General features: G+C 48.0%; 1 protein-coding gene across 2 annotated transcripts in view; it reads left to right on the top strand.

Annotated features, from left to right (window-relative positions):
* LOC144767995 (guanylate-binding protein 2-like) overlaps window positions 1–24,353 on the top strand; it is a 274,664-nt gene extending 250,311 nt beyond the window's left edge. For both annotated transcript variants that reach the window (XM_078651385.1, XM_078651386.1), the window contains exon 10: window positions 20,591–24,353. In XM_078651385.1, the coding sequence (XP_078507511.1) occupies window positions 20,591–20,943 (353 nt within the window). In that variant the 3' untranslated portion in view covers window positions 20,944–24,353. The remainder of the gene's footprint in view (window positions 1–20,590) is intronic.
* Window positions 24,354–24,665: the final 312 nt, after the last annotated feature.

Genomic DNA, 24,665 nt, shown 5'->3' on the forward strand with positions numbered 1-24,665 from the left:
GCTGGGGCAGTTTGCGGATCTGTTCTCCCTCACGCCGGGGGTCACCCGGTGGTGTGTCCACGATGTCGACACCGGAGACAGCCCCCCTGTGAAACAACGAGCTTTTCGAGTGCCCGACCGGGTTCGGGCCTGCATCCAATCCGAGGTGGCCAAGATGTTGGCCCTGGGGGTAGTCGAGCCCTCCAACAGTCCCTGGGCCAGTCCCGTTGTCTTGGTCCCGAAGGCCGCCGCCCCCGGAACAGCGCCCGAGCTCCGGTTCTGTGTTGATTACCAGGGACTGAATGCCGTCACCAAGACCGACGCACATCCCCTCCCCAGGGCGGATGAACTGATCGATAGCCTAGGGGCCGCCAGATACCTCAGCACCTTCGATCTCACGGCGGGGTATTGGCAGATCGGCCTCACCCCTGGCGCACAAGAGCGATCGGCCTTCTCGACGCCAGATGGCCACTACCACTTCAAAGTGATGCCCTTCGGCATGAAAAATGCGCCGGCCACCTTCCAGAGGCTAGTAAATCAGGTGCTGGCCGGACTAGAAGAATACAGCGCCGCCTATCTCGATGACATTGCGGTCTACAGCCTTCACTGGAAGGAGCACCTGTCCCACCTCTGGGAGGTCCTGACGGCCCTCCGGCGGGCCGGACTAACAATCAAAGCCTGCAAATGCCAGATAGGCCAAGGGTCCGTGACCTATCTAGGACACCAAGTAGGGAGCGGTCGAGTAGCTCCCCTCCAACCAAAGGTAGACGCCATCCGGGCCTGGGAGCCCCCGTTCACCCAGACCGCCCTCCGAGCCTTCCTGGGGTTCACCGGATACTATCGGCGGTTTATAAAAGACTACGGGAGCATTGTGGGGCCCCTCACCGAACTGACCTCAAAGAAATTACCCCAGAAGATGCACTGGACCCCTGCATGCCAAACAGCCTTTGAGACTTTAAAGACTGCCATGTGCACCGCCCCTGTGCTCCAGGCCCCCGACTACAGCAGAGAATTTGTAGTCCAAACAAACGCCTCGGAGCACGGCATCGGGGCGGTCCTGTCACAAGTTAACCCCGAAGGAATCGACCGGCCGGTGGCCTTCATCAGCCGCCGCCTCCTGGCAAGAGAACAACGGTGGAGCACCATCGAGAGGGAAGCCTTCGCCGTGGTATGGGCCCTCAAGAAGCTCCGGCCCTACCTCTTCGGCACCCACTTCCGGGTCCAGACCGACCACCAGCCCCTGCGTTGGTTGATGCAGATGCGGGGAGAAAACCCGAAACTGCTGCGCTGGTCCATTTCTCTACAGGGGATGGATTTCACTGTGGAGCATCGCCCTGGCAACGACCACGCCAATGCCGACGGCCTGTCCAGATTCTTCCGCCTCGGCGAGGAGAATCCCCAAGAAAGTGGGTGACTCTCCCCTGCCTTCAGCTGGGGGGGACGCGTGTTGGACCCTGCCTCATGGCGTGGTCCTACCCCTCCCGCCTGGTGGGCCCAGGACGACATCAGCCCGCCTCCGGACCTCGGGCGGCCCCTTCCGCCCGACCCTGCACGCCCCAACACCACAGATCCGGCTACCATCCCGGATCCCCATCATCGGCCTGGCCCCAGCGTAGGCCCATCATGCCCTAAGCACGAGGCCGTGCCCGACTCCATCTTGGGCCCACCACGTCACGACCGCGTGGCCTCGGCCCCAGCCTCGGCCCCAGCGAAGCCCAGACATCGAGGCACCAAGATCCACCCAGGTGGTCGAGTGGCCACTCGACAGATCCCGGAGGGAGAGGAGTTTCGATGGCCCTCCAGCCGTCCCCGGACGCCTGGTATCGATCGCCCTCCGGCCGCCCTGGGCGCTGGCTCCACCCCCCTGCTGGGTGTCTGGACACCTTCATCCCGGCCCCTCTGACCCCCAGGCACGCGGGTCCGGACTTCAAAGACCGCCAGACCTATATCTGGGCCAGCCCTGGATCAGGTCTTCAGTTGTATCCTGGACTGGAAGCCCTGCTGACGCTGTCACGGCCGACACCAAGACGAACTCATCCTTCCTGTAACCTGACGACCATCGGAGAGCCTGCTGGCGCTGCCGCGGCCTACCTTGCTGAACCATCTGAGAGCCTGCTGGCGCTGCCGCGGCCTACCTTGCTGAAACCCTCCGAGAGCCTGCTGGCGCTGCCGCGGCCTACCTTGCTGAACCATCTGAGAGCCTGCTGGCGCTGCCGCGGCCTACCTTGCTGAACCATCTGAGAGCCTGCTGGCGCTGCCGCGGCCTACCTTGCTGAACCATCTGAGAGCCTGCTGGCGCTGCCGCGGCCTACCTTGCGGAAACCATCTGAGAGCCTGCTGGCGCTGCCGCGGCCTACCTTGCTGAACCATCTTGCTAGCCTGCTGGCGCCGCCGCGGCTCGAACCTCTCGGAACCCCCCAGCTCGAGGATTGAGAGCTGTGCGTAGGGTGTCCCTTCCTCCGCCCAGAGTAAGACTGTCCCGCTACCTTACCCCCCTTATCCGAGACTTTACGGATCCCTCGATCCAGCTGTATATATTGCCAAGAACCTGCAACCGTTATTACTTATAAAAGCTTGAGAACTTGACCTCCTGTGTGGTGTCCGTCTGTAGTGTTGTGATTACTCTGCTGTACGATCCTAGGAGAGGACCCTCATTCAGGAGGCCTCTCGGTAACGCTCGGCTACTTCTCGACGGAGGGGTGGACCTAGGGGTGGTCAGTCAGACATCTTCGGCCTCCCCCGGGTCGCCTTTCTAACAGCACCCACCACAGTCAGTCTCCCAGGTCAGAGACAGTACTCCTCCTTGTAGTTTTTGCAGGTCCTTCTCGTCGGGCAGAGGTTCTTCTTGCTTTAAACAGGATCTGATCTCTTAGGAGCAGGGCTCCTACCTTTATACTACAAATCTTTTGTTCTCTCAAGACAGGGGGCCTGTGCCTAGTTTAGTCCAGTCTCTGAGGACTTTGTTGACATGATGCAGGCTTCTGCTTTCAGTGTGCAGGGGAGAGACATCAGACGCTCTGCAGGAGGTGGAGCCAGCATTGTGGTGACAAGTACAGTCCAGGAGTACTCTGTTGACAGTCTTCCCTCTCTCTTTACAAGGTGCAGGGCAGAGGTTCTCAGACGCTCCACAGGGGGTGGAGCCAGCATTGTGGTGGCAGAGCACAGCCCTATACAGAACCTAGGTGCACCCCTCCCACCCATCTGGCTGTAATCTTCAAATTCACCACCTGGCAGCCCCAGCCTGTCTCCTGGAATTCCCCAGCCCTGCCACACACAGAAACCAGACAGCAGATACACATCAGAGCAGAGGCGGGCTAAAATGGTTAGGCAAGCAAATACCAACTTTCTAAAAGTGGTATTTGCAAACACAGAACATTAAAATAAACTTTGCTAAAAGATGTATTTTATTGTTCTGAGTTCAGGCATACCAAACTCGAATTTCTACCATGTTCCCTGAGTCTGCTAGGATTATAGAGTGTAATAATTCAGGGCTTATCCTACCTTATACTTACAATGCACACTGCCCTTGGGCCTACCATAGGGGTGACTAATATGAAGTTAAGGGAAGGTTTAGGGACTGGCAAGTGGGTGCACTTGCCCAGTCAGCATGGCAGTACCAGACTGCACGCAGGTTCTGCAATGGCAGACCTTAGACACATTTTACAAGGCTGCTCCTGTGGGTGGCACAACCAGGGCTGCAGGCCCACTAGCAGCATTTGGATTTACAAGCCCTGGCACTCCTGGTGCACTTTACTGGGGTCTGACAGTAAACCAAATAAGCCAATCACGAAATTCAATCAATTAATACATTTTATACAGGAAGCACTTGCACTGTGGCACTGATTGGCAGTGGCACAGTGCTCTGAGCAGCTAACACCAGCAAAACACATGAGGCACAGTAACCAAAAAGTGGAAGGGAGACCCATGCCAAGGTGCCAGGTCTAACAGTGTGGTTGTGTGTGTGGTTGTGTGTGTGTGTGTGGTTGTGTGTGTAGTTTGTGTGTGTGTGTGGTTGTGTGTGTAGTTGTGTGGTTGTGTGTGTGGTTGTGGTTGTGCGTGTGTGGTTGTGTTTGTCGTTGTGTATGTGTTTGTGTGGGTATGTGTGTGGTTTTGTGTGTGTGGTTGTTTGTGTGTGTGTGGTTGGTTGTGTGTGTGTGGTTGGTTATGTGTGTATGTGGTTGTGTGTGTGTGGTTGTGTGTCACTGTGTGTGTGGTTGTATGTGGTTTTGTGTGGTTGGTTGTGGTTGTGTGTGGTTGTGGGTATGGTTGTGGTTGTGTGTGTGGTTGTGGGTGTGTGGGCGGTTGTGTGTGTGGTTGTGGGTGTGTGTGGTTGTGTGTGTGTAGTTTGGTGTGGTTGTGTGTGGTTATAGTTGTGTGTGGTTGTGGTGGTGTGTCTGGCTGTGGTTGTGTGTGGTTGTAAGTGTAGTTGTGTGTGTGTGGTTGTGTGTGGTTGTGGTTGCGGTTGTGTGTCCGTGTGGTTGTGTGGGTGTGTGTGTGGTTTATGTGCGGTATGTGTGTGGTTGTTTGGTTGTGTGTGTGTGGATGTGGGTGGGGTTGTGTGTGTGGGTGTGGTTGTTTGTGTGGTTGTGAGTGTGTGGCTGTGTGTGTGGTTGTGTGTGTGGCTGTGTGTGTGGTTGTGTGATTTTGTGTGGTTGTGGGTATTTTGTGTGGTTGTGGGTGTGGTTGTGTGTGTGGTTGTGCTTGTGGGTTTGCTTGTGTGAGTGTGGGGGTGTGGTTTTGTGCGGTTGTGTTTGTGTGTGGTTGTGGGTGTGGTTGTGTGTGTGGTTGGGTGTGTGGTTGTGTGTGTGTGGTTGTGTGTGTGTGTGTGGTTGTTGGTGTGGTTGTGTGTGGTTTTGGTTGTGGTTTTGGGTGTGTGTGTGTGTGTGGTTGTGTGTCATGTGTGGTTATGTGTGTGTGGTTGTGTGTAGTGTGTGTGTGGCTGTGTGTGCGGTTGTGTGTTTGGTTGTGGGTGTGGTTTTGTGTGTTTGGTTGTGTGAGTGGTTTTGTGTGTTGTTGTGGGTGTGTGTGGCTGTGTGTGTTTGGTTGTGGGTGTGTGTGTGGTTGTGTGTGTATGTGTGGTTGTGTGTGGTTCTGTGTGTGTGGTTGTGTGTGGTTGTGTGTGTATGTGTGGTTGTGTGTGTGGTTCTGTGTGTGTGGTTGTGTTTGTCGTTGTGTATGTGTTTATGTGGGTATGTGTGTGTGGTTTTGTGTGCGTGGTTGTTTGTGTGTGTGTGGTTGGTTGTGTGTGTGTGGTTGGTTATGTGTGTATGTGGTTGTGTGTGTGTGGTTGTGTGTCACTGTGTGTGTGGTTGTATGTGGTTTTGTGTGGTTGGTTGTGGTTGTGTGTGGTTGTGGGTATGGTTGTGGTTGTGTGTGTGGTTGTGGGTGTGTGGGCGGTTGTGTGTGTGGTTGTGGGTGTGTGTGGTTGTGTGTGTGTAGTTTGGTGTGGTTGTGTGTGGTTATAGTTGTGTGTGGTTGTGGTGGTGTGTCTGGCTGTGGTTGTGTGTGGTTGTAAGTGTAGTTGTGTGTGTGTGGTTGTGTGTGGTTGTGGTTGCGGTTGTGTGTCCGTGTGGTTGTGTGGGTGTGTGTGTGGTTTATGTGCGGTATGTGTGTGGTTGTTTGGTTGTGTGTGTGGGGATGTGGGTGGGGTTGTGTGTGTGGGTGTGGTTGTTTGTGTGGTTGTGAGTGTGTGGCTGTGTGTGTGGTTGTGTGTGTGGCTGTGTGTGTGGTTGTGTGATTTTGTGTGGTTGTGGGTATTTTGTGTGGTTGTGGGTGTGGTTGTGTGTGTGGTTGTGGGTGTGGTTGTGGGTGTGGTTGTGGGTGTGCTTGTGGGTTTGCTTGTGTGAGTGTGGGGGTGTGGTTTTGTGTGGTTGTGTTTGTGTGTGGTTGTGGGTGTGGTTGTGTGTGTGGTTGGGTGTGTGGTTGTGTGTGTGTGGTTGTGTGTGTGTGTGTGGTTGTTGGTGTGGTTGTGTGTGGTTTTGGTTGTGGTTTTGGGTGTGTGTGTGTGTGTGGTTGTGTGGTTATGTGTGTGTGGTTGTGTGTAGTGTGTGTGTGGCTGTGTGTGCGGTTGTGTGTTTGGTTGTGGGTGTGGTTTTGTGTGTTTGGTTGTGTGAGTGGTTTTGTGTGTTGTTGTGGGTGTGTGTGGCTGTGTGTGTTTGGTTGTGGGTGTGTGTGTGGTTGTGTGTGTATGTGTGGTTGTGTGTGGTTCTGTGTGTGTGGTTGTGTGTGGTTGTGTGTGTATGTGTGGTTGTGTGTGTGGTTCTGTGTGTGTGGTTGTGTGTGGTTGTGTGTGTGTGGATGTGGGTGTGTGGTTGGGTATGTGTGTGGTTGTGTGTGTGTGGTTGTGTGTGGGTGTGTGTGGTTGTGGGTGTGGGTGTGGTTGTGTGTGTGTTGTGATTGTGTGTGTGTGGTTGTGTGTGTGTGTGGTTGTGTGTGTATGATTGTGTGTGGTTATTTGTGTGTGTCTGTGGTGTGCGGTTGTGTGTGGTTGTGTGTGTGTGGTTGTGTTTGTGTGGTTGCGGTTGTGTGTGGTTGCGGTTGTGTGTGCGTGTGGTTGTGTGTGGTGTGTGTGTGTGGTTATGGTTGTGTGTGTGTGTGGTTACGGTTGTGTGTGTGGTTGTGTGTGTGTGGATGGGTATGTGTGTGGTTGTGTGTGGTTGTGTGTGTGTGGTTGTGTGTGGGTGTGTGTGGTTGTGTGTGGTTTTGGGTATGGTTGTGGTTGTGTGTGTGTGTGTGTGATTGTGTGTGTAGTTGTGTGTGTGTGCCTCTGTGTGAGTGGCCGTGGGTGTGGTTGTGTGTGTGGTTGTGTGGGTGGGTGTAGTTGTGGGTGTGGTTGTGTGTGTGGTTGTGTTTGTGTGGTTGTGTGTGTGTATGTGTGGCTGTGTGTGGTTGTGTGTGTGCTTTTGTGTGTGTGGTGTTGTGGCTGTGTGTGCTTTGTGTTTGGTTGTGTGTGTTTGTGGTTGGTTGTGTGTGGTTGTGTGTGGTTGTGGGAATGTGGGTGTGTAGTTGTGGGTGTGGGTATGGGTATATGGTTGTGTGTGTGGTTGTGCATGTGTGTGTGTGGTTGTGTTTGTGTGTGGTTGTTTGTGTGTGTGTGGTTGGTTGTGTGTGTATGTGGTTGTGTGTGGTTGTGTGTGTGTGGTTGTGTGTGTGGTTGTGTGTCACTGTGTGTGTGGTTGTGTGTGGTTATGTGTGTGGTTGTGGGTATGGTTGTGGTTGTGTGTGTTGTGGGTGTGGTTGTGTGTGTGTGGTTGTGGGTGTATGGGTGGTTAAGTGGTGTGGGTGTGTGTGGTTGTGTGGCTGTTGTTTGTGTGTGTGGTTTTGTTTGGTTGTGGGTGTGGTTGTGGGTGTGGGTGTGGTTGTGAGTGTGGCTGTGTGTGTGGTTGTGTGTGTTTGTGTGTGGTTTAGGTTGTGTGAGTGTGGTTGTGTGCTTGGTTGTGTTGTGTTTGGGTGTGTTTATGGTTGTGTGTGGTTGTGTGGGTGTGGTTGTGTATGTAGTTGTGTGTGTGGTTGTGTGTGTGGTTGTGTTTGCGTGGTTGTGTGTGGTTGTGTGTATAGTTGTGTGTGATTGTGTGTGTGTGGTTGCGTTTTTGTGTGTGGTTGCAGTTATGTGTGTGTGGTTGTGTGTGTGTGTTTTGTGTGTGGTTGTGTGTGTGTGGTTGTTTGGTTGTGTGTGGTTGTGTCTGTGGTTTTGTGTGGTTGTGTGTGGGTGTGGATGTGGGTGAGGTTGTGTGTGTGGGTGTGGTTGTGTTGGTGTGGTTGTGTGTGTGGCTGTGTGTGTGGTTGTGCGTGTGTGGTTGTGTGTGGCTGTGTGTGTGGGTGTGTGTGGGTGTGATTTTGTATGGTTGTGGGTGTTGTGTGCGGTTGTGTGTGTGGTTGCATGTGGTTGTGTGTGCGTGTGGTTGTGTGTTTTGTTGTGTATGTGTGTGGGTGCGGTTGTGGGTGTGGTTGTGTGTGTGATTGTGTGTGGTTGTGGGTGAGTGTGGTTGTGTTTGTTTGTGTGGTTGTGTGTGGTTGTGGTTGTGTGTGGTTGTCGTTGTGGGTGTGGCTGTGGTTGTGGCTGTGGTTGTGTGTGTGGTTGTGTGTGTGGTTGTGTGTGGTTGTGTGTGTGGCTGTGTGTGCGGTTGTGTGTTTGGTTGTGGGTGTGGTTTTGTGTGTTTGGTTTTGTGTGTTGTTGTGGGTGTGTGTGGCTGTGTGTGTTTGGTTGTGGGGGTGTGTGTGGTTGTGTGTGTATGTGTGGTTGTGTGTGTGGTTCTGCGTGTGTGTGTGTGTGGATGTGTGGTTGTGGGTGTGGTTGTGTGTGGTTGTGTGTGGTTGTGGGTGTGGGTGGTTGTGGGTGTGGTTGTGTGTGTGTGGTTGTGTGTGTGTGGTTGTGTGTGTGTTGTGATTGTGTGTGTGTGGTTGTGTGTGTGTGTGGTTGTGTGTGTGTATGATTGTGTGTGGTTAGTTGTGTGTGTCTATGGTGTGCAGTTGTGTGTGGTTGTGTGTGGTTGTGTGTGTGTGGTTGTGTTTGTGTGGTTGCGGTTGTGTGTGGTTGCGGTTGTGTGTGTGTGGTTGTGTGTGGTGTGTGTGTGTGGTTATGGTTGTGTGTGTGTGTGGTTATGGTTGTGTGTGTTAGAAAGGCGATCCCGGGGAGGCAGAAGATGTCTGACTGACCACCCCTAGGTCCACCCTTCCGTCGAGAAGTAGCCGAGCATTAGCGAGAGGCCTCCGGGGTGAGGGTCCTCTCCTAGGATCGTACAGCAGAGTAATCACACCACTACAAATGGACACCACACAAGAGGATAAGTTCTTAGGCTTTTATCAAGAATAAAAGGTTGCTTGTCTCAGCGATATGTACAGGCAGATCCGGGGATCTGTAAAGTCTCGTAATTAAGGGACAGGGTAGCGGGACCGTCTTCGTACTGAGAACGGAAGGGATACCCTGCGCACAGCTCTCAATCCTCGAGCCGGGGGGTTCCGAGAGGATGGGCCGCGGCAGCGCCAGTAGGCTCAAAAGGTGGTTCAGCGAATATGGGCCGCGGCAGCGCCAGCAGGCTCCCAAGGTGGTTCGGCTAGGATGGACCGCGGCAGCGCCAGCAGGCTCCAAAGATGGTTCAGCTAGGAATGGACCGCGGCAGCGCCAGCAGGCTCCAAAGATGGTTCAGCTAGGAATCGACCGCGGCAGCGCCAGCAGGCTCCAAAGATGGTTCAGCTAGGAATGGACCACGGCAGCGGCAGCAGGCTCCAACGATGGTTGCAGGTTTCAGGGTAATGAGTTCTTCTCGGGGTCAGCCGCGACAGCGTCAGCAGGGCTCTCGACTCCAGGATGCAACTGCCGTCCTACTCCGGGGCTGGCCCAGATATAGGACTGGAGTCCTTTGATGTCCGGACCCTCTCGCCTGGGGTTCAGAGGGGCCGGGATGGTGGTGTCCAGACACCCAGCAGGGGGGTGGAGACAGCGCCCAGGGAGGCCAGAGGGCGATCGATACCAGGCGTCCGGGGACGACTTGAGGGCCATTGAAACTTCCCTCCCCGAGGATCTCGTTGAGTGGCCACTCTACCACCCGGGGGTATCTTGGTGCCTCGATGTCGGGGCTTCGCTGGTGCCTTGGCCGGGGCCGAGGCCACGTGCTCGGGACGTGGCGGGCCCAAGATGGAGTCGGGCGAGGCCTCGTGCTCGTAACGTGATGGGCCCAAGATGGAGTCGGGCCGGTAGGTGTGGTCCGGAGCGGTCGCCGGACCGGCAGGGTTGAGGTTGTGCTGGTTCTGCCATGTTCCAGAGGAGGAGAGCAGTGGTGTGCCGGGGGGTTGCTCTCGCCGGTAGTTCTTGTAAAGTCGGACCAAGGGGCGCCTGTGGCCTGATGGAGGGCCGATGTCGTCCGGGGCCCGCCATGCGGGGAGGGTTAGGACCACGCCGTGGGGCCGGGTCCAACAGTGTGTGTGTGGTTGTGTGTATGGCTGTGGTTGTGTGTGTGTGGATGGGTATGTGTGTGGTTGTGTGTGTGTGGTTGTGTGTGGGTGTGTGTGGTTGTGTGTGGTTTTGGGTATGGTTGTGGTTGTGTGTGTGTGTGATTGTGTGTGTAGTTGTGTGTGTGTGCCGCTGTGTGAGTGGCCGTGGGTGTGGTTGCGTGTGTGGTTGTGTGTGTGGTTGTGTGGGTGGGTGTAGTTGTGGGTGTGGTTGTGTTTGTGTGTTTGTGTGTGTGTGTATGTGTGGCTGTGTGTGGTTGTGTGTGTGCTCTTGTGTGTGTGGTGTTGTGGTTGTGTGTGCTTTGTGTTTGGTTGTGTGTGTTTGTGGTTGGTTGTGTGTGGTTGTGGGTGTGGGGGTGTGGGTGTGGGTATGGGTGTATGGTTGTGTGTGTGGTTGTGCATGTGTGTGTGTGGTTGTGTGTGTGTGTGGTTGTGTTTGTGTGTAGTTGTTTGTGTGTGTGGTTGGTTGTGTGTGTATGTGGTTGTGTGATGATGGTTGTGTGTGTGGTTGTGTGTCACTGTGTGTGTGGTTGTACGTGGTTATGTGTGTGGTTGTGGGTATGGTTGTGTGTATGGTTGTGGTTGTGTGTGTTGTGGGTGTGGTTGTGTGTGTGTGGTTGTGGGTGTATGGGTGATTAAGTGGTTGTGGGTGTGTGTGGTTGTGTGGGTGTGGTTTGTGTGTGTGGTTTTGTTTGGTTGTGGGTGTGGTTGTGGGTGTGGTTGTGGGTGTGTGGTTGTAAGTGTGGTTGTGTGTGTTTGTGTGTGGTTTAGGTTGTGTGAGTGTGGTTGTGTGCTTGGTTGTGTTGTGTTTGGGTATGTTTATGGTTGTGTGTGGTTGTGTGGGTGTGGTTGTGTATGTAGTTGTGTGTGTGGTTGTGTGTGTGGTTGTCTTTGCGTGGTTGTGTGTGGTTGTGTGTGTAGTTGTGTGTGGTTGTGTGTGTGGTTGCGTTTTTGTGTGTGGTTGCAGTTATGTGTGTGTGGTTGTGTGTGTGTTTTGTGTGTGGTTGTGTGTGTGTGGTTGTTTGGTTGTGTCTGTGGTTTTGTGTGGTTGTGTGTGGGTGTGGATGTGGGTGAGGTTGTGTGTGTGGGTGTGGTTGTGTGGGTGTGGTTGTGTGTGTGGCTGTGTGTGTGGTTGTGCGTGTGTGGTTGTGCGTGTGTGGTTGTGTGTGGATGTGTGTGTGGATGTGTGTGTGTGTGGGTGTGATTTTGTATGGTTGTGGGTGTTGTGTGTGGTTGTGTGTGTGGTTGCATGTGGTTGTGTGTTTTGTTGTGTATGTGTGTGGGTGCGGTTGTGGGTGTGGTTGTGTGTGTGATTGTGGGTGGTTGTGGGTGAGTGTGGTTGTGTGGGTGTGGTTGTTTGTGTGGTTGTGTGTGTTTGTGGTTGTGTGTGGTTGTCGTTGTGGGTGTGGCTGTGGTTGTGGCTGTGGTTGTGTGTGGTTGTGTGTGTGGTTCTGTGTGTGTGGTTGAGTGTGGTGTGTGTGGTTCTGTGTGTGTGTACTTGTGTGTGTGTGGTTGTGTGTGTGGTTGTGTTTGTGTGTGTGGTTGCGGTTGTGTGTGTGTGTGGTTGTGTGTGGTTTGTGTGTGGTTGTATGTGTGGTTGTGTGTATGGTTTTGTGTGGTTGTGTCTGGGTGTCGATGTGGGTGTGGTTGTGTGTGTGGGTGGGGTTGTGTGTGTGTGGTTGTGTGTGTGTGGCTGTGTGTGGTTGTGTGTGTGGTTGTGTGTGGGTGTGTGTGTGTGTGGTTGTGTGTGTGGTTGTGTGTGTGGTTTTGTGTGGTTGTGGTTGTGTGTGGTTGTGGGTGTGGTTGTGGGTGTGGTTGTGTGTGTGGTTGTATGTGTGGTTGTGTGTGTGGTTGTATGTGTGGTTGTATGTGTGGTTGTGTGTGTGGTTGTGTGTAGTTGTGTGTGTGGCTGTGTGTGGTTGTGTGTATGTTGTGTTTGGTTGTATGTGGTTGTGTGTGGTTGTGGGAGTGGTTGTGTGTTGTTGTGGGTATGGTTGTATGTGGGTGGTTTTGTGTGTGGTTGTGGTTGTGGGTGTGTGTGGTTGTGCGTGTGGTTGTGGGTGTGGTTATGTGTGTATGGTTGTGTGTGTGGTTGTGTGGTTATGTGTGTGTGGTTGTGTGAGTATGGTTGTGTGTGTGTGTGGTTGTGTGTGTGTGTGTGTGTGTGGTTGTGTGTATTTTGTGTGTGTGGTTGTGTGTGTGGTTGAGTGTGTGGTTGTTTGTGTGTGTGGTTGTGTGTGTCTGTGGTTGTGTGTGTGTGTGTGTTTGGTTATGTGTGTGTATGTGGTTGTTTGTGGTTGTGTGTGTGGTTGTGTCTGTATGTGTGGTTGTGTGTGTATGTGAGTGTGTGGTTGTGTGTGTGTGTGCGTGTGTGTGTGTGTGTGTGAGTGTGTGGTTGTGTGTCTGTGTGTATGTGTATATATATGTGTGTGTGTGCGTGTGCATGTGTGTGTGTGTGAGCGTGTGTGTGGGTGGTTGTGTGTGTGTGTGGTTGTGTCGCTCTACATTGGTAATCATCGAAAGTATTAGCAAGGTTGCTGTTGTGATCTCCCCGCAGCTAGTGTGGATCGTTGTCGGAGGAGGCATGGAAGCGAGAGAAAAGTGAGTGAGGAGGGGGAGGGGCGGAGGCAGGGAGCAAGCGAGAGGAAAGACCGAGGTGAGGAATGCGCATGCACAGGCTCCCGGGCATGCGCAGTTTCAAGAAGAAGGCACGATAGACCCGGAAGAGATGTCCCCGCGATAAGGTCAGTGTTTTAAATCTTATTTCAGGCTTTAATCTTTTTAATATTGCGGGCGGGAGGCCTGTGGGCGGCGGGCGGGTGTCACATAACGAAAATTTGCAGAGGCATGGAAATTGGTTCAATTTCCGTCCCTCTCCGCGAAAGTCCATTACGCATCTTCCGCCCACCCCTATTCACAACACAAAATACCATTCATCATAATTACACTCCATTATACACAATCCCACTCCACATAATTCCAATGCACTCAAAAACAGATAATTACTATCCACTTAATACAACTGCACACCATGCCACCTAATGCCACTACACAAATCCACTCTACACCACACAATTCCAAGCCACACACTGCCACAACTAACAATTCCAATCCAACCCACATCCCATATACTTCCACTGCACACCACATACATCCACCCCAATTCATATATATAGGTTAGAGACATTTACATTTACAACTCAAGTAGCTCTAACTCTTTTTTTTAATACACATAGTTCTGAAGCTTAGCTTCTACCTATTTCTTCTTTAACGTCACTAAACCGGTAAAGCTATTCACACAGTTCTACACCTCTAAACAATCCATACCACATAATTCGACACCAAACCACATAATACAACACAATTACATAGCACAACACATATATCTAATCCACACCACACAATTCTACATTGTACCACAAATTTCAACAGCACACCATATAATTAAACTCCATAGAACATAATCCCACTCCACATAATTCCAGCACACTCAATACCACATATTTTCTATCTATATGATTCCACAACACACAATACTTCATAATTCCATTACACAAATCCAATCCACGCCAAACCACACAATCTCATGTCACACAATTATACTACTAACTAATCCAGTCCAACACACATAATTCTACTGCACACCACATACATACCATAATACATAGGTAAAAGACATTGCTACTTATAATGCCAACAGCACTAACTCAAACAAATGCAAGACTGATGGCATTTTCAATGCTTGTTGTACTATGTACCCATTGCCAGGACTGCCCACATATGGGCCCGACTCTGACAATGGATAGATGGTATTTTTCAATATGGATCTTGAAAATGTGTGCATCTGACACATATGTAGTGGAAATGCTCACACAGGTATCGATACATATGGAAAAGTTATCACCAACACTGCAAAATCTTCACAGCCACTCCGCAGGCACCAAAGTAAACTCATAATATGACAGTCAGAAGACCGCTGTGGTCTCCTGGCGGCCATGGCTGTGGTGTTCGGGCGGTTGGACCGCCAAAGTCGTAATAAGGCCCTAACTGTCCTGGCCTGTCCCTGACTACTCCTCCGATGTTTGTCCCTTCTGCCTCTCTGTTTCCTTTGTTTCCACCTAACTACTTCCTTGAGGACTGCACTAATCGCAGCACCCTATCATTTAACATTTTTTCCTCATTCCACTCCCACTGCCCTTCTATTTAGCCCTTCTCTCATCCACTTCCACACCATGGCTTCTCACGTGCTTTTGAGCTTATCAACAAACAGCTTGATGCTATCACCCACTAAATGTATATCCTAGAATACACTCTATCTTCTTCTCCCTCCCATCTATCTTTAAATACTTTAACCTCTCTCAAGCCCTTCACCCCCGTCCCATTCCTGATGGACCTCCCATTGCACAGCCCATCTCCCCTTACTGCTCCCTCAGCACCTCCTCCTTTTACTCCCAATTGTCACTTTCACTGAACTGCCATAATTGATTGCCTTATTAAAAGGCATCTCTTCTTCAGAAGATCCTGTTCTGAAACCCTGATTATCATCGATAGTGTCCACAAAACCCACATTCCAAATGTTCCTACTTTTTATATCAAGCATTCCATAACTATATATCTACATATTATTGGATGTGAAATGTTCAAACATGCGTACTGTTAGAAAGGCGATCCCGGGGGAGGCAGAAGATGTCTGACTAACCACCCCTAGGTCCACCTCTCCGTCGAGAAGTAGCCGAGCGTTATCGAGAGGCCTCCTGGGTGAGGGTCCTCTCCTAGGATCGTACAGCAGAGTAACCACAACACTACAAACGAACACCACACAAGAAGGTAAGTTCTTAAGCTTTATCAAGAATAAAGGTTGCCGGTCCTCAGCAGTATATACAGGCAGATCGAGGAATCTGTAAAGTCTCGTAAGAGGGACAGGGTAGCGGGACAGTCTCAAAAGGGGTGCAGGAAGGGATACCCTGCGCACAGCTCTCAATCCTCGAGCCGGGGGTTGCGAGAGGTCGAGCTGCGGCAGCGCCAGCAGGACTCGACAGGTGGTCTTTGTCGGAGGGGAGGCCGCGGCAGCGCCAGCAGGCCTCAAGGTGGTTTCGGCGAAGACGGGCCGCGGCAGCGCCAGCAGGCTCTCAAGATGGCTCGGCAAAGATGGGCCGCGGCAGCGCCAGCAGGCTCTCAAGATGGTTCAACAGAGGTGGGCTGCGGCAGCGCCAGCAGGCTCTAAAGATGGTTCGGCAAAGGTGGGCCGCGGCAGCGCCAGCAGACTCTCAAGATGGTTCAGCAAAGGTGGGCCGCGGCAGCGCCAGCAGGCTCTCAGGGTATCTTCAGGTTACAGTAAATGAGTTCTTCTGGTGTCGGCCGCGACAGCGTCAGCAGGGCTTCCAGTCCAGGATACAACTCCTGTCCTACTCCGGGGCTGGCCCAGATATAGGACTGGGGTCCTTTGATGTCCGGACCCTCGCGCCAGACACCCAGCAGGGGGTGGATCCAGCGCCCAGGGAGTCCGGAGGGCGATCGATACCAGGCGCCCGGGGACGGCTGGAGGGCCATCGAAACTCCTCTTCCCCCGGGATCTGTCGAGTGGCCACTCGACCACCTGGGTGGATCTTGGTGCCTCGATGTCGGGGCTTCGCTGGGGCCTGGGCCGGGGCCGAGGCCACGTGTTCGTGACGTGGTGGACCCAAGATGGAGTCGGGTGCGGCCTCGTGCTTCGGTCGTGATGGGCCCAAGATGGAGCCAGGCCGATAGTGGGGGTCCGGGATGGTGACCGGACCAGCAGTGTTGGGGCGTGCAGTGTCGGGCAAAGGGGTTGCCCGAGGCTTGGTGGAGGGCTGATGTCGGTCTGGGCCCGCCATGCGGGAGGGGTAGGGCCACGCCATGAGGCCGAGTCCAACACGTACATGTTTGTCAGTCTGGCTCTAGTCTTGGCAAAACAGATGATTGCTGTGTCCTGGAAATTCCCAACTGCCCTGTCACTATCGCCTTGGAGCATTGATAAATTGAAATGGTGTCAAGCGGAAATTGCAGCTAGATCAGGTTGCTGGGGGTGCAGAGTTGTAAAACGGGACTGATTCCCTGCAACAATGAAAGCTAAATCAGATGACTGCCAACCTGATAGATTAGCTTGCAGATTTACATATGTCTCAGGTAACACAGGAACACACTTGGTGAAAATGGGCACTTGGAGGAGGACTGTGAGAGACGCACGCACATCATAATAGGGACAGTTGAAAGTTCTTCCCCACACTTGGATTCAGCGCGGATAAATGATATGCAAACATCCAATGTCCCATCACACTGAGAAGGAATTGACTAGGTTACTTGGATTTACTTGTCAGTTTAGTCAAATGTTATTGGGCCTGATTCACAAAAGTAATCGGAGACAAAATCCTAACTTTACGACTTTCGGTATTCACAAAAGGCATTTAGGAGTAGTAAAGTTAGGATTTTGTCTTAAGTTTGTCTTAGGATTTTGTCTTAAGAACAAAACTTAACTTAAGTTTAACTTAAGTTTAATTTAAGTTTAACTTAGGATTTTGTCTTAAGTTTGTCTTAAGTTTTGGTCTTAAGTTATCCTTAAGCTAGGATTTTGTCTTAAGACCAAAACTTAGGACACAATCCTAACTTTACTACTCCTAAATGCCTTTTGTGAATACCGAAAGCCGTAGAGTTAGGATTTTGTCTCAGATGACTTTTGTGAATCGGGCCCATTGTTGATAATGTTCATTGTACTGCTGAAAAGATGGTTACATCCTCCTCAGTTATACTATACTAAAAAGTACAAATTGCTTAAAATTTGATCAGACTGTTTGTTGTGGGCAGTACATCACACAATATGTACGTTAGTGCATGAGGGAAGGGGATGCCAAGTGTGTTGTCCTAAATAATTTAGAGGGGTAGAATGACCAAAAATGGTATTGTGTCGTGTTTTGTATAAAACTAAAAAAGAGATATAAAAAAACTACATTCTCCAGTTGTTCTAAGATCTCTTCCGCCATACTTGTCTTTGATCTTGATGTTTTTTTCCTAATTCAAACCTGGCTTAACCCTAATCCTATTCACAGGTTATAAACTTTCTTGCTCCCCCCCCCCCCCAAATGCTCCATCAGACCGGATTGCCAGGGGAAGACCGAGTTACGCGTCATGAATCATAAACATAATCTGTCTTGTTCACTGATTCATCTGTTTGTCTTGTTTGTCCATTCGTGTAATACATTCTCCTCTTTCAAACTTTAAATTGATCTCTCACTTATCGTATCTTGTTCCACCTGTTGTTAAAGTCTCCAAGAAGGATGGTGTCAAATGACAAAAGGTTGGAAGGTATTAATTCAATGGGTTCAGTTAAGAAAGTGGGGTTGTTTCTGGTAACAACCAATTTTAACTCAGTTGGGTTGGCCTGCTCAGTTGATGTACTGGATCCTTCTAAACCCTCTAAACCAGTGAGGGGCGATTTTTCCTGGAGAAATAGATTTCATAGACTCTTAACCCCTAGAGGCTATTGGATTACTTTGTCATGGAGAGGTCCATGAAGCTCCTCTGCCTCATGGCACTATTCTAAGGGCCATGTTAGCCAAAATACTCAACTTCCAAAACTGAGACATTAACCTTCAGCATTAAAGGACCTGAAATATGTGGATCACACCGTTAGATTATTTCCAGCCTATACATGTAACGACGAAAAACTTGCAGAAACATACGGCCATGACATATATGCAAAATGTACTTATGTACTACATTTTGACAATTCATACTTTTTTACTAGCCCTGAGAAGTTCTGGAATTGACTCATGATTGAGAAAGGGCTATGCCTACATTTCTACCCTGTACAGGAAGCCGCTATCCCTGTAGAGGTTGCCAGAGTAGAGCTGGCTCCATGAGAAGAAACACCAGGGCCACAAGGAACGCAGCGAGCCTTACTAGTGTAAAAGTGCAAGAAGATGCCACAACTGGATTTGAGGAACGTGCCCAGACAGGTCAATGAATCTCGAGATTGGTCATGACTTGCAAATGGATTTAAAGTCATCCATAGAATAGGGACAGCTGGTGAACTAAAATAGCAGAGGAGTGTGTTTATGAAATACATTTTATAAGTAGTGTTGCTAAATGAGGGACTCAAAGGGATAGTTTATTTTTATTGAGCAGAGCGAGGTATACACATGAAAACACTTCAGTAAAGAAATGTAATAAAAAATTACACATTCAAGTCTATAGATCAATATCCATCTATTAAATATTCATCAAGACTGCACAATGCAGCACACATAAAGTGGAAAAAACAAGGTGAAATAAATATATTTTTCCTGGTTACACTTCACCTTGGGAGGCGTACAGATTTGGTGCTTCCCCAAGTTTATCAGTTTGTTCATCTGGAGCAGCGTCAAATGCCATGGGTGTTGCGTGGGAAAACCCACCTCAATGCCCATAGAACACCTCTCGGGCTCAGAATAAATTGACGCAGCGATATGCACTGCAGCGCCTTCAGCATAATTTATGAGGCAATTCAAAGCCACGCATGTACAACTTTATGCTGTGCAAAGATGATGCAGAACTCTCACAAATAAACTGTTACATCCTCTCTGCTGCTCAGCCCAGGATTCAACTGACAGTCCACTCACAGCATACCAAACATTCCAATGACATCACATTCACACTAACATTCCACTCACACTGGCTGAACAGCAGAGGCAGAGAAACAAGGAAGATGTAAGGTAAAACCTTAGATATAACATAAACCCTTAAATATCTGTATTGTTTTAGATGCTGAGATTATAAAAATGTATGTTAAGTGGCCTATGAAGTAGGCAGTGTTTTACCTCAGTTGGACAAGATGAGGCCAAGATCAGGCGTAGCTTCCCTTTTCGATCTCCTAGCCACAGGTCTGGTAGATGTTGCAATGAATTCAAGATTGAGCAACACTACCCCGCTTACCTGCCACCCAGAATAGTCGCTTGCAGAAAGTACGAAGGGGCAGATTTACAAGCCCCCTGCACCACCAGTCCATCACTTTTCGTGACGTCCTGGTGGCGCAGGGGGCTCTGCCATATTTACAAGGAGAGGAAAATCCACCCTGTGTGGCTTTTCCTCTCCTTGTAAATATGGCCCCTTCACACGCAGCACTTTGCGTTGAAGGGCCATTCCATGGGTGTTGCTGTGGGTGTTCCCAAGCAACACCCATGGAACAAGGCACATCTCCAGATTTACGAGAAAATCGTAAATCTGGAGATATGTTGGCGTAGCGAGGCGCAACGAGGAGAAATGTTTTCATTTCTCCTCGTTTTTTCCTCTTTCAATGCGTGCTGCATTCTACAGCACACATTTTTGTGCATGAAGGTGCCCTTTCTGCACAAAATCAATCTCCCCACGACACAGGCATCCTTGCACCATGGTGCAAGGGTGCCTGCGCCGGCGCATGGCTGCAGTTTGTGCGCCAGTGCAGGGGAGAGCACAGGAATGCGACATATTCTAGTAAATATGTCGCATCCCTGTGCTTCGGAAGTGCTACAGCGTGGCGCAGCCAAAGGACTTGCGGTGCCACGCTGCGGCACTTCCTCGTAGATCTGCCCTAGAATGTATCAGTTAGGTTTATCACTGGCCGAGGTAAGGGAGAGCATATGTCGCAAGCTAGAAGTTCTCTTCAGTGACTGCTGGTCGGTAAAAGAGTCGACGTTCCCTTTGCATGCTGGATGTATAAGGTCTGAACAATCTTCTCTGTAGCACATGTATGAAAGGTCAATCTGAAGGTTGGAGAAGTCTCTGTTCAAACGCCCATAGTTTGGAATTCCTTTCCAGAAGCTTGAGGTTTCCCCCGATTAACATTTAGAAGAGTACTTAAGTTACACCAGTTCTACACATCTGACCTTTAGTCCCAGCACCTAGAGAACCCACCAGTCAGTGTGTGCTATGATTTGCTATGTAAGTGTAATTATGTTTTTTCACACCATTTTCTCTCTTACTTCTGTGACTTTTTGGAACAACTGGTAGTTTGTTGACCTGTTGCATAACTATTTTTTAATACAGAGTTTTACTTTTTTGCTGGGTAGTGTATAAACCAAAGGAGTGTTTGTGCCTATTTCACAAAGTTGCACCCTCGAAAAGTTAATTCCAAGGTACGAGACGAAACTGGTCTGCTGAAAGGTTATTAGAGTAACTGCCCATCGTTTGCCAATATCAGTAACAAACAGACCACTACCAACATGGTGGAATTAAGAAAAATGCATAAAGGTTTCCCTAACACTTTCAAGCCTATGATATACTAGACCAAACTCCCATCCCTACCTCTTTTCTGCCTACTCCCTTATATTGATAATAGATTTTTGATCTTATACCACCCTTGTGAGTATTGTAATCCTTATCAAAGCTAAAGACAAACTTACATTTTTAAAAGTGTTTTAAGAAACCAATAATACTTCTTACCTTCTCTTCTTTTATAAAATACACAATAAACATCGCATCTGTTAGACTCAGAATTTGTGCTGAAGCCTGCTAGATGCTCTCTCCATTTTGTTGCAGTGCATGCAAAAGTGTGAATTGTGATGAAGTAAACCTCACTTTCATGTATCTGGGTTCCTGCTCAGTCTAAAAGCCTTTCAAAGTACATGGGGCATCCAAAGTATTTTAAAAACGTGCCACTAACTTTCCACTTTCTTATTGAATTCCTGAGCAGAGGAAGAGGCGAAGGCAGCTCTGATCGAGCAGGAGAGGATGGCAGCAGAGGAGAAGGCATCACAGGCAGAGCAGCTGCTGAAGGACCAGGAGCGCAGCCACAAGGAGAACGTTGAAAAGCTGGAGGCCAAGATGAGAGAGGAAGCGGAAAAAGAGAGGAGGGAGTCACAGAAGGCCCTAGAAAGCAGGATGAAGCTCCAGGAGGATCTGATTAGGCAAGGGCTTGAAGAAAAGGCCCGCAGGCTGGAAAGTGAGATTGAGAACTTGAAGAGAGTGGTCCAGTCGCAGCCTCCCCCCAGATTAGGCTTTTTTGGCACGATTGGGAAGGGCCTCTCAAACTTATTTGGCATCTAATAATCTACAGCCCCAGGCCTACCATTGGTGCTACAAGCATGATCAAAATTGATGAAGACAGAAGTGTTTTTATTTTTGCTTTGCCATCTCAACCTGCATAGCAGGTCCGCAATATTTCCCAAAATGACATTAACTTTAATATTACAGAATGCACCAAAAAATTTAATATTCTAGTCTTCCAGTAAAGACTCGTGTTCACTGTCAAGTTGCAAAAATCATAGTATGTGGTGAATGCTCTTTTAGTGTGGGCTGCCTGTCCTGGGGAATCAATATTTTAAGGGACCTTCTAGTTGCATGTATTTTTACGTAGTTTTGTCTCATGTATTTAGATTCACTGTTGAAAAGCTTCCCGGTTCTGTTTCACAGGTTAGGAAACATGATTCTGGGAGGAATACATATAAATACTATCAGTTATGTGCTGCTTCATTTATACAACTATTGCAATCTTTCTTGATACAACACTGCCTTTCGATAATTCACTTAAAATACCTATTATTCATACATCAGATAGATGTAAAAATTAAACTGCCCCATTTCAGGTGTGTGCTAGCTACTTTTATCCACATAGAAAATTGTGAATATCTAATCTAACAAAAGTTTCGTTAATAAAGATTGTTAACTGAAAAGACATTGGGTTCGGCCTTGTAAGATTACCCTTATGAAGCTAAGAAACTACTTAACATGGATTTCCCCCTCTACAAGATCTGAGAATAGTTGTTTGGCCTACAAATAGGACTGACTACTCCTACATACAGCGGACACGTCAAACTGTGGACTAGGGACTATGCTGTGACAATAGAGTATAATTGCAATCTGTGAAACAAATATGACAACTGCTAAAATCAAAATGATTTTCTCCTAAAAGAATATAACATGTTGAAATGCAAAAGACTAGTATTCAAATACATATGACATAGATGGAAATAATGATGCTAAATGTGAAAAGTAATAAAATCCTCTAAAAGTTTGATATGCATTAATAAAAATATGGATGGCCTCTGCTAGTATGAATATGGCATATAATGAAATTAAGTCATGCCTTGAATATTATAGTATTCTTATCTAAAAGAATTTAACATTTTGTATTAAAAGTAATTTGATTTACATTAAATTGATGGCAGGTTGTGAAATAAATATGGCATTCACTGAAATTAATATGACACATCCTGAAATTATATAACATACAGCGAAATGAATACATAATGGATTAAATGAAATTACATATTTTTTAATTGGTATATGTGTTAAAAAGAATGACATGCACTGAAATGAATACGAAACGTTGAAAGCGATATCACATTTATTGAAAATATTTTGGCATTGCTGTAATTAAAATGTGGTTTGTACCAAGATAAATATGAGTTACTTTAAAATGAATGACACTCGTTGAATATAATACAAAATCCTAAGAGATAAATGTCTGCTATAATGAAATAAATAAGACGTGTTGAAATAAATATAAAGCATACCTAAATGAATGTTAAATTCTTTGAAAATATGGAATATTTAAAAATGCAAATGACATGTTGAGATTTATATTACATGAGGTAAAATTAATATGACACACACTAAAAACAATATAACATGCATTGAATACACAATATGTGTTTTTAAATGTAACACATGGACACACTATTATCAAAGAAACAATGGTTCTTATTGGAAGATACATGTGTATCTTATATATTAAAGAGGCACAATGACATAATACGACTGTAGTGGGACGCCGATGGAGAAAGCCAGCAAAAATGACAACACCCGTCTTTTAGCATACATTTATATTGTCCATATTCATGCATGTAAATGCAGACAGTGGAGGGTGTCCCACATGAAGGGAACTGAAAAAACACTGAAACAATAATACCATGAATAACCAAAATAAATCAATCAAAAAAGGTTTCCAAATATCACGTAAACAACCAATTTATAGTAAACAATGTTTGAGCACTAGCCCTTTTTACAATCAAAGAGGTCAGGTAAATGGTCTGTTTAATCGCAAGTCAATGACGTTTCGACTCCTTAACCAATGTGGGGTCTTATCAGGGCCAATTGATTGTGGACACCTTTGAATACAAAACAGTGGATTGTCTATGTAGGGAGAGTTGTATCAACCAATAAAATGTAGGACCTCTGGAGAAAAGGGGAGCATACCTGAAGCAGGTAACTTACTTCTCATTCAGAGGAAGCAGGTCCCGATCGGCCTCGCTTAATTAAATTATTCGGGAAAGTCAATATGTATTGAAATAGAAATAGCAAGCTTTCTATTTGCACACGCATCTGCTTTCCCAAATAATTTAATCAAGCTAGGCCATCGGAACCTGCATCTTCTGCCCTACTCGCCGACTTAAGCAGATCCCTGCCACCGCGTCGATATCAAAGGCGAGAGAATCCTCCCATTACAGTGGGGGTAAGTTACATACACCTGTATTCCTTGCCGACAAATTATAGTGTACATTTAAACAGAATGGGAAGTTATGTGCGCTTGGATTTTTACTGCATGTTCTGCCCTAGGTATTAACCATAATTTCTTCTCTCAAATCTCCCTCCTGGCTCTGGGAATCAATCAGCATTTATATAGCGCAGCAGTGTCACCCCAAGGGTATCTAGGCACTGTTCATGAAACATCTCCATCGAAAGCCAGGGCTTGAGTTTCTTCCTGAAGTCCGCCAGGGAGGAAAATGGTGGGAGGAGGGAAACAGTGAGATGAGAGAACAAGCAGAAAGAGGCAAGTGAAAGGTCAGAAATGAGCAAAAAGAGGCAAAGGTCAGAAACAAGCAGAGAGAGAGAGGCAAAAAAATGGTCAAAAATTAGCAGAAAGAAGCAAAATAGAGGGCAGGAGCAAGCAAAGAAAAGACAGAAAAATTTGCAGAAAAAGGCAAAAAATCGAGCAGAGGAGGCACAATGAGCAGCAGAGGGTAGCGAACTATGGGCAAGCTGAATAGGACAAGTGTTTTAGGGGGAGCAGGCATGAGGACCTGCTCAATGGAGTTGCTCTGCAGCCTCCATTAAGTAGTGATCCATTGGAGGTGATTGGGGCCCTTTTTGTCCCCTCCGGTTTCGATCGTCTTAAGGAGCTTGAAGGATAATGTATTTAGTTTAAAATTCAAATTTAAATACAGTGCAACCCCTTTATCTACACAGTAAAACTCCAAGTCGAAATCCAATTTACACTTAGATTTACTACAAATTTATAGTCCGTGTAATATAAATGAATCTAAAAAATATAGCATAACAATACAAGATTATCAATGGGCTTCAAGCTCGGTGAACAAAGTTAATTCGCAATAGTCAATAGCTAACAAGAACTTCAGAAATGATAATACAAAACAGAATAACTACTACAGAATGGGATAATTGAAAGTTTGGTCTTCCTGCCTATGATGCATGAAGATTGCTAAATCTATAGTAACCTACTCAAGTCAAGTCAAGTCAAAAACACTTTATTCGATTATTTAAAATCATAAAAGTATGCTATACAAATGCCAAAACATTAAAAATATCATTAAAAAATATGGTATACAAGATAAAAATACATTTTTAGATCGAATAAAACACATATCATCATTCCCATGTTAAGGCAGTTAATAGAAATACATTGTCTGAATATTAAGAGGATTCAAGATCTAGAATAGCTTTCTGTCTAACTCTCTTGCTTCTAACAGACGCGGCAAGAAAGCTGGCAACACAGAACATTGTTAGTGGGGATTCTAACAATTGTAGAA

Source organism: Lissotriton helveticus, chromosome 7 (genome assembly GCF_964261635.1).
Source record: "Lissotriton helveticus chromosome 7, aLisHel1.1, whole genome shotgun sequence".
In the NCBI taxonomy this organism is placed as follows: domain Eukaryota; kingdom Metazoa; phylum Chordata; class Amphibia; order Caudata; family Salamandridae; genus Lissotriton; species Lissotriton helveticus.